Source organism: Coptis chinensis, chromosome 5 (assembly GCF_015680905.1).
Source record: "Coptis chinensis isolate HL-2020 chromosome 5, ASM1568090v1, whole genome shotgun sequence".
Taxonomy (NCBI): domain Eukaryota; kingdom Viridiplantae; phylum Streptophyta; class Magnoliopsida; order Ranunculales; family Ranunculaceae; genus Coptis; species Coptis chinensis.
In genome coordinates this window covers 2712132-2729006 of record NC_141460.1, presented here as the reverse complement: position 1 = coordinate 2729006, position 16875 = coordinate 2712132, and the positions used below count along the sequence as shown (strand labels likewise).

At 37.5% G+C, this 16875-nt stretch overlaps 2 protein-coding genes across 5 annotated transcripts; both read left to right on the top strand.

The window, feature by feature from the left end:
- Positions 1 to 40: 40 nt before the first annotated feature.
- On the top strand, positions 41 to 6706 carry LOC147496268 (proline-rich receptor-like protein kinase PERK15). 3 transcript variants are annotated; one of them, XM_086559263.1, is made up of 10 exons: positions 41 to 152; positions 2779 to 3549; positions 4000 to 4539; positions 4658 to 4741; positions 4826 to 4896; positions 5080 to 5156; positions 5253 to 5400; positions 5539 to 5700; positions 5779 to 6564; positions 6643 to 6706. In XM_086559263.1, the coding sequence occupies exons 2-9, from the start codon at positions 2862 to 2864 to the stop codon at positions 6013 to 6015; spliced, it is 2007 nt and encodes a 668-aa protein (XP_086415389.1). In that variant the 5' UTR covers positions 41 to 152; positions 2779 to 2861; the 3' UTR covers positions 6016 to 6564; positions 6643 to 6706. The 3 variants fall into 3 exon arrangements, with proteins under 3 accessions (XP_086415389.1, XP_086415388.1, XP_086415390.1); XM_086559262.1 differs by lacking the exon at positions 41 to 152 and adding an exon at positions 2238 to 2377; XM_086559264.1 differs by lacking the exon at positions 41 to 152 and adding an exon at positions 2239 to 2377 and having other exon boundaries at positions 4003 to 4539.
- A 647-nt stretch (positions 6707 to 7353) lies between these two features.
- Positions 7354 to 14001, top strand: LOC147496267 (inosine-5'-monophosphate dehydrogenase 2-like). 2 transcript variants are annotated; one of them, XR_015194596.1, is made up of 7 exons: positions 7357 to 8680; positions 9608 to 9796; positions 10663 to 10920; positions 11337 to 11526; positions 11635 to 11676; positions 13148 to 13220; positions 13556 to 14001. XR_015194596.1 is itself a non-coding variant. In XM_086559266.1 (5 exons), the coding sequence occupies exons 2-4, from the start codon at positions 9731 to 9733 to the stop codon at positions 13172 to 13174; spliced, it is 351 nt and encodes a 116-aa protein (XP_086415392.1). In that variant the 5' UTR covers positions 7354 to 8680; positions 9608 to 9730; the 3' UTR covers positions 13175 to 13220; positions 13556 to 14001. The 2 variants fall into 2 exon arrangements, 1 of the variants encoding a protein (XP_086415392.1); XM_086559266.1 differs by lacking the exons at positions 11337 to 11526; positions 11635 to 11676 and having other exon boundaries at positions 7354 to 8680.
- The last annotated feature ends 2874 nt before the right edge of the window (positions 14002 to 16875 follow it).

Below are 16875 nucleotides of genomic sequence, written 5' to 3'. Positions count from 1 at the left end.
ACTTGCATATCATTTAGATATTTACTTAACAATATTGTGAAACTATAGCAGGTTACAAAATCATTCAGATTAAGCCACGCTATATCTATGTGCATGGTACAAGCAAAGAATGTTCTAGCTCCACTACTGAGTTAGGGCCCCAGTTGTACTCAGTAAGTTAATCCAAATCTGCACTCTCCCTCTGATCTGAGATTTGTTTGTGTTTTCCATTTTGTGCATCAGCATCATCAGCAACATGTGTCAGTGCATCATTAGCTTCTTCGGCAGCATTAGTATTATATCAAGTTCATGAATTGATACATCCTTAGCTTCATCAGCAACATAAAACCTTATCAGCTTCATGAGTCCAAGTTTCCAGGAGTTACAAATTTGGTATGCCTGCTAAGATGTCCGTACCTCTTTATTCATAACTTTGTACCTCTTTATTCGTAACTTTCCAAACGCTATTGGCTTGGTTGGAGAGTTCTCTCTGCGGGCTGTCTTCATTCTCTTCTTTTTTGCCTGGAGCAAAAGTTTCATCATTTTCCGGAGGTGGTGCAAAATCAACTACTACAGCTTTGTATGTGTTAGGAGGTTTTATCACACTTTTGAGCTTATGATATCCCATCGTAAGATACCCCACAATCTTGCAGTGATTGCACATCTTGAACCGCTTTCCCACTTCTACTATCTGCCAATCTGCGCTTGCTTAGTTTTGACATTTTGCAATAGATTTGGTCGGGAGTAGACTTAGATACATAAACCTCAGTAAGAGTAGTGGCAAAGTAACCAATTCTCATCACGGTGCTCAGTTTGTAACCAATGCTTAGTTTTCTCTTCAATCTGCATGGGGAAAGCAATGGACATGAAGGATTCATGTTCCCAACTCTTTGATTCAAGTTCCTGGAAAAGGAATTGGGGGGCAGGTGCCATACAAACACCGTAGTTTGCTGCTTGCTCGATCGGTGCTTACAAACTCTTGACCTAGAACGGGCAACCTAATGAAGCCAATGCATGCCCTTGTCTTTTGGATTTCAGAACCGAAAGTCTGAAATTTTGGCATCATTGGCTGAATCTCAGACTCAGAGGTACTTTCTAGAAGTCTGAAGATCCGTGTTCCCAGACTCTATTCAAACCTTAGGCATTAGAGAGTCTTAGCAAATAAGTAACCTTTGCCGACGGGGCGGAAGTTATGACTTACGATTTTCTCACCCGTTAGATTTCATTTTTTTTGCAATTGCTGCTGAGACATACAGAGAACTTCCAGATATGATACATTGGGATCAAAACGAAATTCTACTAGTGTTGACCTTCTAAAAGCAAAGGCTGGTACCCAATTGCAAAGTTTTGAGGGGCATCAATAAATAGTGGGGAGTGTACCGAGGGTTTTCCTGGTCTGTATAGCCTTCACTGTCGTCTGTCGAGAGATGTTCCAGATGGTATACAGCACTACAGGCGTACAGCTACTCTACACTATGCACCACCACTTTGAATGTTCATCCATCGCATTTGAACTTGCAAGATCAGTGCCTATTTAGACGTCATTTTTGAGAAACATTTCACGCAACAATACATCTCCAAAAAGTCTTTTTCAGTATTGTCCTTGACAATTCCCACACATTTGTCTATGTTTTCTCTTCCCTACAAACAATGCTTGCTTTCGAATAACTAAACAAGCATTGAACGCTCAAATCATCAAATGGCACCAGCAGTTGCACATAAACAAAGAAAACACACTTAGGGTGATTGAATTTAAGCCCTCCACAGAGCTACATACTCACATTGTAACCGAAACTTGCAGCATTGCATCAAATAATCGATTATTATCTAGGTTTTGAAAATGAATAAAACCAAAGACAAGTTCAAAAATGTGCTCAAAATATTAAAACTATTTCATCGTAGTATTGATATGTTGTCAAGCATTTGTTACTGTCGCTGGACGAGTGTAGGGGCTGAGTAAGAAACGTTTGGCATTTTTAGTAGTGTCCTTGGCCATGGGTGAGATGATGAGGGAGAAAGTTGAAGAAGAATGTTAGAAAATGGGAAGGATCCTAAGCTGTCTACTACGTATTATTACCTTTTTTGTCCTATACTATGATGAATCTGACTATTTGGATTTCCTACAACTTAGGAACTACTCATCCTTTCTGTTTTGTTTTGCTTATTCTGGGTAAACAAACATTGACACTCCAAAAAGATAGGAACAATGTTAAATATAGATAAATTTGAACAAAACCATTTTTTGGCCTTACACACCGAAGATTGGATTGCCTTGATTGATCCCCCACCTTTGCTTTGTTTGCCGATATTGGACTTCTCATGCAACAATTTCTATCTCTTCTTCTTCTTCTTCTCCATTGAGAACCCTTTCATTTTTATCGACATATTCTTAACACAGGTACTTTCTTTACTGTCCATCAATGACTTCATTTCTTATTAAATTTGCATGCATGAGCCTTCTAGATATAATTAAATTCTATTTTTTATTTTTATTTTTATTTTTTTGAAAAGGTTACGGGGTTGAGGCAGACCCCTACCTGTTGATTAAACTTCAAAGAGTTACATACCTCCCTAAGAGTATGATAATTAGAGGGAGAATCTTCACTACAATAATACTAGGCTCTAAGCCTTACAATCATGAGAAACTCATGAACATAACCCACTCGGGTATACACACAAAGAGATAACAACATAAAAACATTTAATGTCTGCCACCATATTTGGTCATTTTTCTTTTTCTCTTTTTTAAGTCATGTTTCAACACAAGAAGAAGAATGTGATGTTTTCTAACGTTTTCAGGGTTCTCAAAATGAATGCTTAGAAGAGCACATCTAAGAAGGGTGGACATCTATATGTTTTGTGTGAAATAAATATAAGCAGAAATGGATTCCTCACCAGTGGCTGAAACCCAGCCACCTTCTACGTCGCCTTCACAAACAGAGTCGCCACCTCCACCAACTCAAAAAGAACCACCTCCAGATCCAAAAGAATTGTCACCACCACCTCCAGTAGAAGAAACACCTGAACCTCCAAAAGAAAATTTGCCACCTCCATCTTCTTCACCTCCACCTCCAACAAAAGAAGAATCACCACCTCCTGCTTTGACGCCAACCAAAAATAGTACTTCATCTCCACCCCCTCCATTGTCACCACCACCACCTCCATCACCAACAGGTACAGTACCCCCACCTCCACAGGAAGCAAAACCACCACCACCATCCCTTTTACCACCAAAGGACACTCCTACTCCTCCTACATCAAGAGAAACTATTCCACCACCCAAAGCGCCATCCACTCCTCCAGATTCAATTCCACAGCCTACACCGCGTAAGCCACCTTCGTCCAGTGACAAGCCGTCCCCAGATAAGAATACCCCACCTCTCGCTCCTGTGCCTTCTTCTGATGTCCTACCACCGGGAGTAATAGCAGCAATCATAGCAGCAGGTGCATTTGTGATTCTTATAGCTGTCATATGGATAATTTGTGCTACAAAGAAGAAGAAGAAGCAGAAGACTTGGCCACATGATCCAATGCAATACTATGCAGACCCTTCTCGTGGTGGACACAGAGGTAATCACAGTTCATCTGTATATATCTACCAATGTTAACAATTGATTGTATCTTTTAACTCATGAAACTCACATGCACATGCTTCACATTAAAGTCCTTGAAGTAATTTATCAGTTCAGAAATAATTAATTGCAGAGAATTCAGAAGCAACAAAAGCACTTTAAGTAGTTGGAACTGCTACCTGAATCCATGGTGTCCTTGGAGAATAAACATTTGTTTCGTCCAATCAATTTTTTCGTGTCGACTACGCAGAGTAGTTTTATGTTGAAGTAGAAGTGTTTTGGACTCTCATGGTTTTAGTACCATAATACATTATATGCAAAGAATGCAACGGAAGTAATAGTTTTTGGCTCATTTTATGTTTTTTTGCAATTTTAATGTGAAATAATTTCGCCCGCAACAGAAGTAATAGTATTGTCTTGTTGAAATGCCACTGCTAATATTTTTAAGCAGGCGGTAACTATTATGATAACCCACACAATCCAAATTGGTACGGCCAGCAGTCCATTGAACAGAGCCATAAGGGAACTCCACCAACACCTCCAGGATACGGACCAACTGGAGGCTGGGGACATACTCCTACACCTCCTCAAGTGATCAGTAGCGGTGATATGAGTTCAACTTTCTCAGACCCACATCATGCAGCCAATCCTGTATCGCCAAACCTCACCTTAGGATTTAATAAGAGCACATTCAGCTACGAGGAGCTAGCGGCGGCAACAAATGGGTTTACTCAGGCCAACGTACTGGGTCAAGGTGGATTTGGGTTTGTGCACAAGGGCATCTTGCCTAATGGCAAGGTGGTAGCAGTTAAGAGTCTCAAGTTAGGTAGCGGACAGGGAGAGCGTGAGTTTCAGGCTGAGGTTGACATCATTAGCCGTGTCCATCATCGTCACCTCGTGTCACTTGTTGGATATTGTATAGCTGGCGGGCAGAGGATGTTGGTCTATGAATTTGTTCCAAATAAAACCTTGGAACATCACCTTCATGGTATGTTATGTAGTTGACACTTGTGTTACTCTTATATTGGGCAGTATATACTGTTTCTAAGGAACAAACTAAGAGGGTATTGCCATTGAACTCTAAATATGGTTATTACTGATTCCAGTGAAGAACCCCCCTTTAGATTGGTCTCAGAGGCTCAGGATTGCAGTCGGATCTGCAAAAGGGCTTGCATACCTTCATGAAGATTGTAAGTCATTATTTGTCATAAATTCTCTCTTTGCACAATCTCTATGTAAGTATGTATCTATCCACTTATTATTTATACGTGCAGGCCACCCACGCATTATCCATCGCGATATTAAAGCTGCCAATATTCTCCTGGACAATAGTTATGAAGCCATGGTACGTTAATCTCTCCTGTGTGACAAAAATTGAGCGTGTTTGATAGAAGTGTTCAGCCAGCAATGTTTGATTCAAAGTATATGTATTGGTAACACAGGGTTTCTATATATATATATATATATATAGGGGAGGAATCCATATACAACATTTTTTATACAACAGTTTATACAATGGTTGAATTAGGTTGCAGATTTTGGACTGGCTAAACTTTCTGCAGACAATTTCACTCATGTGTCAACGCGTGTCATGGGTACTTTTGGGTAAGAAGTGAGAACATTGCATATAATTTATAAATAAAGCACAGAAAAGAAGAAAACATTAACAGTTTTTGGTTTTCACTGTTGATATGAATGCAGGTATTTAGCTCCTGAATATGCATCCAGTGGCAAACTTACTGAGAAATCTGATGTCTTTTCCTTCGGTGTAATGCTGTTGGAATTAATAACTGGACGACGACCAGTGGATACTTCTAATAAATACATGGATGACAGCTTAGTAGATTGGGTACGCTCTTGCCATTTTCTTATAACACATACAAACACATAGGCTTTTGATGCATGTAGGGATCTATACCTGGAAGCAAAAAGGGTTCATGTTTTGTGTTTTCTAGCTGTTTCTAAATCCCGTGTATGTGGAGGGCAGGCAAGGCCTATCATGACGAGTGCATTGGGGGATGGTGTCTATGAGGAGCTAGTTGATCCGCGCTTGGAAAATGAATATAACAATAACGAAATGGCACGCATGATAGCATGTGCTTCCGCAAGCATTCGTCATTCCGCGAAAAGGCGTCCAAGAATGAGTCAGGTACAAGATCCAAATAACCCAGGCCAGTTTTATGTGTACAAATATACTAGAGTATATAAATTAGTGAACTCCGTGCAGATTGTACGTTCATTGGAAGGTGATGCGTCATTGGAAGACTTGAACGAGGGAGTACGAGCTGCTACCCAAAGCTCCAGCTCAACCATAAGTTCAGAGTACAATACGAGACAATATAACGAGGACATGAAGAAATTCAGAAAGATTGCCTTGGAAGGAAGTGCAGAGTATACAAGTACCTATGGAATCGACCCGTCCACCTCCAGCAGTGATGCCTCGACTTCTCGAGAAATGAAGTGATCGATTCAATCAAAACTTCTTAATCCCCTATTACACTGCACTCTCTATGTATAATTTATTTTCTATATGTGGAGCAGACTCTTAAAATTATATATATATATTATTATAAAAGGTTTTGCGAAAGGGTTTTTGGAAGATCATATTTACATTGATATTTTGCTTTACTTTTAGTGATAGAGCCCAAACAAAAAACAGTAAAATGTTAGAATTCTGGGTCTTGGCTATCAAGAAAATTTGTGGGGCTTGTATGAAATGGGCTTTTGGAGTAAAACTGGAAAGCCCACTGAGTTTATTATAAGGCTTCATCATCATCATTCCATACAGAAGAACTGAAGAAGATAGAAGAAAGATGGTAACGGATTGGGAGATTATGAACCGTGTTGGTGAGTTTCTAGGTGCATCCGACTTGAACACCACAACTACGAATGTCTTGCGCCGCAAGTTAGAAGAAGATTTCGGAGTTGATTTATCTGACAAGAAATCTTTTATCAGAGACCAACTCGTTCTTTTCATTCTAAACAAATTCCAACTTAATGAGCAACAACGACTGTGAGTTTCTTATTTGTTAGTTTTCAATTTCTAGTTTCTTCCCAACGGAAATAAGTTTTCTTTTTTGCTCTTGGCAAGTACAAGTGATATGACTGATGAAGCCATGGCTTTAGAAAGAGAACGTGATCGTGATCGTGATCGTGTTCGTAAAAGAAGATGGAGACAATCCATGAGTAATGAGCGACGATTGTTGGTAAGAGCACGGGATACGTATCTCCGTAGGCAACGGAGACATAACATGACTGATGAACAGAGATTCTTAGTGAGAGAACGTGAAACCAATCTCCGTAGACTACGCAGAAAAAATACCACTGATGAGCAGAGATCCCTTCAAAGGGAACGAGATCGTTTGCGTACAAGAGAAAGGAGACATAATCTGAGTCAAAACAGTATGTTACCACATCAAGATAGTAAGTCAAATAGATTCTTTGCTTCCCTTGTAGTTTAAATAATAGTATTTCAAATTCTATGTATTTATTTGACTTGTATAAAATAGTACATCATTATGCTCAGCCGTCCTAGTTTTGAACTCCATTTTTACGCAGACATGAACACAAATCTTTAACATGGATGCTTGGTTTACTCTAGTCATCTTGATTGTAAATGTATTATGTTGTTTGGCATTCTTAGGGTCAGTATCGATGATTACTATTTGTTTATTTTTTTTTTTTTTTTTTTGTAAATAATGTGGCAGGGGAAGTGGATAATCTTATACTAGAGAGTCAAGTTTCAGACGACCCAAGTTTGTTTCTGACAAGAAAAGAGGCTACTTCAATAGTGGGCAAGTTCTTAATCCTATTGATTACATTGCTATTTTTGCTGTCATTTAAATTTTGTCCAAATTGCTTACTAACGTAATTAGTACATAAGTCAATCACATTTCACTAACAACATAGTCACCAAAATATGGATATAGAATTTGGCTGAACTCATTTCTTGGAGTTGGTGAATCACCTGCAATGCTCACCATCTAACCGCCGTCGAATTCATGTCATCCCACACCAATTGCTTAAGTAGGGAGTAGACAGTTATTGAAAACTTGCAACACAATGTTGCATAAACACCATCAATATACAAAAAAAAATTAAGTGCTATGGACACATACCAGTTTCTGCAAAAAAAATAATGTCGCGGGGATGTTTTCAAAAACATTTCAGTAATCAAGTTTTTTAAAAAAATCTCTTGCTGCATGTATGATGTTTGGTTTGGTTTTGGAAATTACTTTCAACTAGCTTTCCTTCCTCCTGTTGTATTAGAGCTCTTTTGTAACTGTTTGGTAGGTCTCTAGTTGTTAAAGCTTACGTTTCTTTTAGTTTTGGGCTGTTGGCACAGACATTTGAGTATATTCTTTTAGGTTCTGGTGGTTACGATTATAATTCTACTCAATTTCTTACTTTCTTTCGTGCTTTACTTAAATTAGCTTGGAACCTCTACACTGTAGTCTATCCCTTTAGAATTTGAAAGGATATTAAACTTGCAATTTTTTCCAGTTCAAATAGAAGAATCATGAATCAGAACATTGTGGCTGATGGCTCGATTTCATACAAAGTGAATGGCAGTGTATCAATTATTGAAAACTTAAAAAGAATATGATTGATGAACAGTTGGCCTTAGAAGAGAACGCCGTCGTTCTCAAAAGAGAGAATGCAGGGCATCTCTGACTAGCAACAATCCTTGATAAGAGAATGCGATAAGATTCAACCTAGACAATGGCGAGGAAAAATGACTGATAAACAGAGTGCTATAGTTAAAGAATGTGAAAGCAATCTCGCTCCACGATGGGAAAACGTGATTGATGAAGCAGAGATCACTTGCAAGAGAATGAGCTTGTATGCATCGGTAGAAAGGTGACATGTTTTGACTGAAAATAAAAACTGTAATAAAAGGAGAACTACACCAAGATGCTGCCTTAGGTATTTTATGCATATGTATGCATATTTGATTTAGCTAGTTATTTTTCACAATTGCATCATTATGTGAAGTTTCTGATTATATAAATGTTTTTGAAACATGTGTAACTCGACAAACATTGTTGAAAATATCATGCTTGCTCTTTTGCTGGAACATTTGCAAGCTGAAGTATTTGGAATATCTGGGCGCAGTTCATGCTTACACGGTAGCCTTTACTTCAGGACCAGTTAATGTAAATATTTATATAGACCGTTACTTTCACTTCTATCTAATAATGTTAGTGTGTTACAAACTAAATGAAAGTTCTAATTTTTGTCAAGCTTGTTTTCATATGTAAAATTAAATTAAGAATATCAATAAATTAAGAATAATGAGAAATATCAAGTCTTTTGTGTAAATTTCTGAAAACAAGCATAAAAGTTACTAAGCTATAAATTTTACTATTGAGTGACACTGTTCAACATTTAACATGCTCCCTGAAGGCTGGCAGTCAGACACATACAAGCTGTATCTTTTTCAACTCAATATTTTTTAGGAGTCCAATCTTCTAATAATTTCAGGTGAGAAGTCTAAAAGGGAAATTAGTAACATTACGATTCGTGTAAAACTTGTTCACAAGTTGCACTCAAAAGGGTGTACTCAAAATGCTAAAAGCATAGTCCAGATCTTGCAAGATCAAATGGTGTGAGTGTGAGATCTCCTGTTTTGCCCATTAGATAGCTTTAAATTGGTTGTTACTGCAACCAACATATGAATCCAAATGCATTTTGGCAATGATTATAAGACTTTCCAGCAACATTTGTCTCCAAGTGGTCGGTGTTATGATCTGATCATTATCCTTGCCTTAATCCCATATTAATGGAGTCGGTAAAGTCCTTTTTGTTTTTTGTTCCAGATCTTTTCGATTACTAGCTATCTCACTCCCACTTATTTTGTTTTATCTTCTAATTTTTCTGACATATGTATCTAAGTGCAAGGACAAAAGTCCTCCTCACTTGAATATCAACTTTTCAATTTTTCATCAATGGAGTATCATGGGATACAATTGTGGATATGAAGTAGACATATTTTTCTTCCACCGGGCTACGTTCAGTATTTTGACATGCTGAGTGTTTCTTTTAAACTCTTTTAGGCAACTGCAGTGTACAGGATTCCATCCATTGCTTTAAAGCAAGGCATCCCTGTGATTGCTGATGGGGGTATTGCAAACTCGGGTGACATTGTTAAGGCGTTGATACTAGGTGCATCTACCGTAATGATGGGAAGTTTCTTAGCTGGTAGCAATGACCCCAATGAGGCACCTGGAGTTTATGAAAGTCAGGTATATGCTAAGCATATGTTTTGGTGCGATGCATCATATCAATTTTACTGGTATACAAAAAAAATGGTCGTGTAGCTTTTAAATTAAGGATTTGTTACAGATTAGCGATCTAGAAAGGTGGTCTAGCTAAATATTGATGAAGATGTTTACTTCTTTCTTCATAGATAGTCTTTTCCTCTAAGTTATCTGTTTCTTTGTTGTTTTTCGTGGGGGGTGTTATCGGACATATGAATTGTGAAAGTATGAATTTCATCGGATGAGAGTATATAAATTTACTTAAAAGTGTAGGTCGAGGCATGACCATTGTGACAATACCACCTTTAGTAACGTAGGCGTGCAAAGGAACCTTAGTCAAATCACGGTTTGGCAGGTTTAAAGTAAATCGAAAGAAAACCATGTTTTGTCAAGTTCAAACGTCATTTTTGATGTGCAACTGACATGCAGTGTACACCACTTGCCTTCTTTGATAATCTGATATAATTTCCGCGTCGTGGTGTACACAGCTTGTCGTCTCTGCAAATGATTCCCTCCTTTTTTGTGTGTAAGCTACTCAGACTGTACTCTGACAAAAGATACTGACATATAACAGGTTTATGTGTATTAGCTTTCATTCATTTATCTAGTTCTGTGATTGAGCATGCTAGGGCTTTGTGTTTGTGTTCACCAATGCCTTGTCAATTAGTAGGACGAGGCCCACTTTTGACATCACAATCTGGATCTACTAATATTGAACTCGGTAAGGAATGTACTAAATTAGGGAGGCGGTCCACCTTTCACACTATTAAAATGTTATTTATTTTATTGTTAAATGACTTAAATCTGTTCAAGTCATGATTATATTTCTTGACATGCCATTCTTTAACCAGGGTGGTCATCAAGTAAAGAAGTACAGAGGCATGGGGTCCCTTGAGGCTATGACAAAAGGTAGTGATGCGTGGTACTTGGGAGATACATCAAAGCGTAAGGTTGCTCAGGGAGTTGTTGGGGCAGTGGCAGACAAAGGTTGTGTGTTAAAGTTTATTTCATACACAATGCAAGCTGTCAAACAAGGATTCCAAGATCTTGGTGCACCCTCGGTTGAATCAGCTCACAAGCTATTATGGTCGAGTGTACTATGGCTGGAGGTATGCTCCATTAATTGTTTTATTTCACATTCTACAATCTCATCGACATGGTTTGCCTTGATGTACTGAGTCAAATAACCTTAAATCTACATGTATGCACAGGTTCTGTACCTTTACTTTTAGTTCGCAAGCTATCAAGAATTGTACTTCTTTGCTTGCAAAGAAAATAGTAGTTCTTAGTTGCTTGCAGAAGAAAAAAATGGGCATCTGATCTCAATATGCTACACTTTTTCTTTATTTGTTGACAAACTATCTACTATTGTAACTCTTATGTACTTGCAAAAAAACATCTGATATGAATAGGCCTTCCATTTGGAATACATGATAGGATAGAGCACATAATATGAGAATATGGAACACCCTTATCCTTTCTCTATATCCTACTAAGGAATGCTTTATATCCTTCTTCTTTGCAGTACCTTTTGTGGCATGCTAGATCGGTTGTTTGTAAAATAAATTCTATACGGGGGAGTTTAGAATTAACGTGAACAACGGTTGGACAATATGCAGTGCTACCAGAAAAAATAACAGTATAAGCGGAATGGTTGCCAATGTCTTTATTGTAATGCTGTTTCACCCCATATAAAATGAAGATTTAATTGAGTGGTAAGATTAGGCTTAACTGCTTAAGGAGCAATTGGTGCATGTAGTTCACCTTCATTTTGTTGCTGACTATGTGAATCACAGTACTATTCTAATAAGCAATGTGTGTAGCACATTTCCGGACCTTGCTGTTGCAAGTTGAGCTGCTGGGAGGTATGTGGCTTGAGACAATGATCACTCCTTTCCCAGTATAAATAGTCCTGTGGTAAAAATTGTCCAATGAAGTCTGAAGTTTAAATATAAATGAACAGTTAATAATTATAAAAAATTATCCACTTTTACGAGTAAGAGAAAGTGAGTATTGGCTGATAAAGTTTCAAGGTCCAAAATATTTGTTAAAATTCTGAAAGTGTTGAGTATTGCTTGAAATGTCAAATAACTATATCATATTGTTGAGAGAGAGAGAGCAGCCTAAAAATGTTGAAAAGGTGCTCCAAACCCCACTTTTGTTTCACATTAATGTTCTTTTCACATTAATGAGAGAGAGAAGCAGGGACTAATTCTGCTGTTTCACATTACAGCTCTTTTCTTGCCGTCTTTTGTTTGTTTTCCCACTTCTCTCTATCTGAAGCACTATAATACTAATTTATAACCACTTCGGTTCCCTCACCCCCTAGTAGACCTCACTCCATCCCAATTCACGACCATTGCATTGCTCCAGCCATGCATAAAAAAGGCACAAACAGTACCCACCTCTCTACCCGTTACTGCTAACCGGTTCTGACAGCTGATTAATGTTCCATCATTACCCTGTTCTTATCTTCCCGTTATAGTATCAAGAGGATGACCTCTCTCACTTTCCCTCCTCCCTCCTACGCAATGCCCGTCTGATCCTTTGTTCTTCTGATTTTTAAGTTCTCAGTATTCCACGACTTTGTTAACGCAGAGGGTGTTAGAAACAGTACTCAAGCAGTCCAAAATAGAGTACCTCAAAGAATTAGGAAATTAGTACTAAAGAAGTGAAGTAAGTCTGTTGTATTAAGCCATTATTATTAAAAAAAAAATTCTGATTGGCAAGCCTGTTTCTAAACGTGATCATTAACTCATTGATGCTGGCGGGGTTTGAAGCCCAGACCACTAGTATCATCACCCAAAGGTTTTACCAACTTTGCTAGTTGCACCTGCATATTAAGCCATATTTCCGATGATAAACTATGATATATACTTATGATTGTTTTTAACTATTCAATTTGGTAAAAAGTGTATAGCAAGTTAGCAACCCTCTTTTGAGATCTAGCCATGTAGAAAATTATTGGAAAATGTGGTCATACCAAGTTACCAACAGTGTTAAAGATTTGAGAGGGAGTTTTAGGGTGTAAATAATGCTGTATGCATCAGAAAATTTGGCTTCACAATTCATTTTCTTTTACTTGAGTTTTCAATGTTATTACATTCAACCTGTACTTTCCAAATTGGTTCATTAACTGCTGCCTAATCTTGTCTAGAACTGGTTTATGAATGTGTAGTTGTGTCACCAGAGTTCCAACTGTATTTCTTTTATGCTACTTAGATCTGTATTTCGTTTTTTTTTCCTCCTTTAATGATTGAAACTCTGCACTCTCTCTCTCATTCTCTCATGAATGTTGACTAAATGATTCTAATATGTTTTCATTGCACTTAACAGGTTCGTACAGGCGCAGCGCGGGCTTAAGGTGGCGTGCATGATTTGCTTTCCTATGCCAAGAAACCTTTCTGAGGTTTTGATTCCTGGCCCAAGGCTTCTCAAACAATACTCATGATTAATTAAGTAGTTATCATGTTATTGAGCGTTTTAGTTAAGTTTGATACTTAATGTACCACAAAGATTAATTTCCCCTATTTGATGAAGTTCTTTAATGGTTAGTACTTGGTAGCAATCTCCAGGCATAAACTTAAAATCAATCGTGGTCCATTCTTTCTGAGATTCTTAGCGTAGTACTCAAAGACTGCATCCTTTCTCGTCTATTTCCATGTTGTACTAAGTTCCATAGAGACTAAGATGAAGAACAAGATCGGCAGTTTAACACCTTTTGTAATTGTTATCCTCATGCAGAGATGACATTGCAGGCACAAGAAGCATTTAATTTTATTCTACCAGCGGGCAGTGAAGTTTTGTGGTCAGTGTGCATAGGTCCAATGAGAGAAAGCAACAACAGTCGCAGAGATGACACTGCAGACACAACAAGGATTGGATTCCACCAGCAGGAAGATTAGGTTTGAGCGCTTGGTGTGAAACGGATACAATTAAGGAGAGCGTTCAACTAGATGTGGACACATGCTCTGCAGGTCCTGCATCATGGATGCACTTAATATGCGAGGAAAGTGCTCATCATTTTGCTTGGAGTTAATCTTTGTATCGATTGAGTTTAGCTTCCACCATTCAAATTCTTCCAGCAAACTGTTTCCAGACGGAGTATCCATTGTCATGGCTTCATAAATTCTTTCTGGAATCCACATTTCTTGTAACAAAGTTCTCTAAATTTTTTTAGTTGTGACTAATTTTCTTTCGTGCAACACAAGCATAGTCTTTTTATTCCTGTAACAAAATACGAGCGAGTACAAACTTAGGCTGATAAACAAAAGTGCCCCAAAATAGAAAACTCATATTTACTTTTCTAATTTAGTACGGGAGTGTGAGACGGGGGTGAATTCTTGGCTGGCTTGGCTTAAGAGAGAATCCAACAGACTTGCTTTTGACTTGCTATGCTGGCTAACTCTTGGTCCTTGGATTCATACCCATCTCGTGGTTGGTCTAACAATTGAACAACAGTCTAAATATGTGGAAAATGAAGTTACTGAGCTGTAATGCAGTCGAAGGATGTGTAGTATAGAATATCTGTAAGACTGTAACGAGTGAATGCCCATGCCAATCTGCACTCCAGACACAATGCTTGTGCTTCTTTTTCATAGGGGGGGTATGTAGTATATATCTCCAGCAGTTTTATATTTCATACACTCGAATGGGATCATAGCAATCTTATATATGCATTTCATTTTCATAAGCCAACTCATACCTATTGCTTACCGTATAGTTTCCTAAAAGATGTCAATATTTGTAGTAGTATAGGTGTTGGACAATTTTAGATAAAATTAATTTTAGAATAAATAAACATTTTTTTTTGAAACACTGTGTAGTACCTAGATATACATACATTACCCTTTAGCTTGAACTAAACCCGTAAAAGTTTGAGCCTTGCATTGGAAAACCTGTTCCCTGTACCATAGATGTCATGTCATAGAACCAAGAAATTTCGTAGTGTCTATTATACTGACTCCATGTCTCCACTGATTACTACTTCCCCCACTATCAACCATGTCAAATTATCAAGGAGCACTTGAGTACACATTCGTATACTACATGAAAGTGCAATGCCATATGTCAAAATCTGCATAGGTTGAACAGGGGGTCTCATGTCTAATAAGTAATAACACCCTCAAATAGGAACGTGACCAGCACTATTAAGGTTCAACAGGGAGGTGGCATGTTAAAAACGCCACGAATCAGAACATGGCCTATACTGAATAACACTTGGACTGTGAATTGGTTTGTCTAAGGCCTGTGTTTGTTTGAGGCAACTTCCTCTGCTGACATACCAAACACCTGCTTCGGAACTCATAACCCTGCCATAATAATGATAGGGAGATTTTCAGTTCCTATCATAGATGAGATTAAACTAGTAATGATCATAGAATGGAAATCAAAACTCATTTTAGTGTTCAAAGATGTCATTTGTGAGCTACTATATGCATTACCTAGCTTAGATACGCGGCTTTGCTCATTTGTGAAGCGTCAGATGCATAGAGTCAAGTTTGTTGTGCTTCTCAGTTGTCACCGTGCACTTCTGTTAACCCATCAAATGCTTTATTGAACACATACATAATCAACATCAATCATTCCACAATGCCTCAACAATGCCTATGAAAAAACCATCAATGTGAATCAATAAATGAGCCTCTCAAATCCTATTTCAAATGTTAATTGAGCGGGAATGATAAATGTTTTCCAATGACATAAGTCAATATATTAAGAAGACCAAGTAGAAAAAATAATCAGAGCCTATCTCAAAGTTATATAAAGCATAACCAATCTGACATACATCAAGATTGACAAAAAGCTCCTATGATTTAGTATCGGTATCTACATAAACAAAATTTTGCAAAATATTTCACTGTTAATCCTAATTAGTAATGCCTAGGTAGAATTTCTACCACATGAGAAATTCCAAAGCAGTCATATCTAAAATCACGACTATTTCAGTATTTCTCCAAAAAACATAAAGACTCAGATCACTCCGGATCCTAAAGTGCTCAGTCAAGGGTGCAGATACTTAGGCAGATACTTAGGCCTGCTCATAGTTACTTCAAAATCCACCAAGTTCATATACCTTTGATGGCGGAGGCATGTATAACCATGTATCAAGGAAAATGAATAATCGTGTGAAGGTAATCAAGCTCGGTAGTAATGTTTCTTTGAGTGCCTTGAAACAAAGATTATGTAACCTGTTTCTTTATATTAAACTATCGTCAACAATTTAATCGACAACACCTATATGCATAAAAAAAAAATCAAAACGAATATTAGTGAATCCATTATTCATGCATAAAAACAGTTCTTTATACGATTATCTCATTATTCATGCACATTACTACTTACTATTTATCTAATCTTGAATCAGTACGTGGTGTAAGTGGCAATTCTTCTGATATCAATACATCATGGTCTAAAATTCAAAATTATTTATTATTATTATGAATTTGAGTCAATGGTACTATAATGCTACTAATATCAAATAACTTTTAGAATTAGTTACCTTGAATTGAAATTGTTCTACAGAAGCAGTAATAAGGTGGGGCTTAGAAAAAAATGTACATTCCTTTGGCCAATATATTTGCACATTGGACTCATCGATTCCATAATTAATTGACTCTACATTGTAGAAAATCAAATGCTCTTAAGCGTGGTTAGCCATAGTCCAAAAGTGCAACGTCCACGTCTAGCTCTATTTCATAGTACATATAGTATGCTAAAGCCAATATCCACTTATTGCATCCAAGTCCTGTCATAACTGCACATGACTGCAAGTAATCCAAAATTATTTCATCAAATCTGATATTAGCACCTTTAGAACAAATAAAGGAACATCAATCAAGAAAACAGATTAAACTATTTAAATCGTATTATCTAAGCTCTTTGAACACTGAAAAAAACATGAGAAACATGACATGAGAAAATATTGGAAAGTTAAATAGCTATGGTGAATTGCTGTTTGGTGCTACACATTTAGATTAAGTATTTTGCATGCACTTTTTGGGTCTAACCATACTGCAAGGGTAAAACTATGAAAATATAAGGGCCAATCAATAATGTAAGGA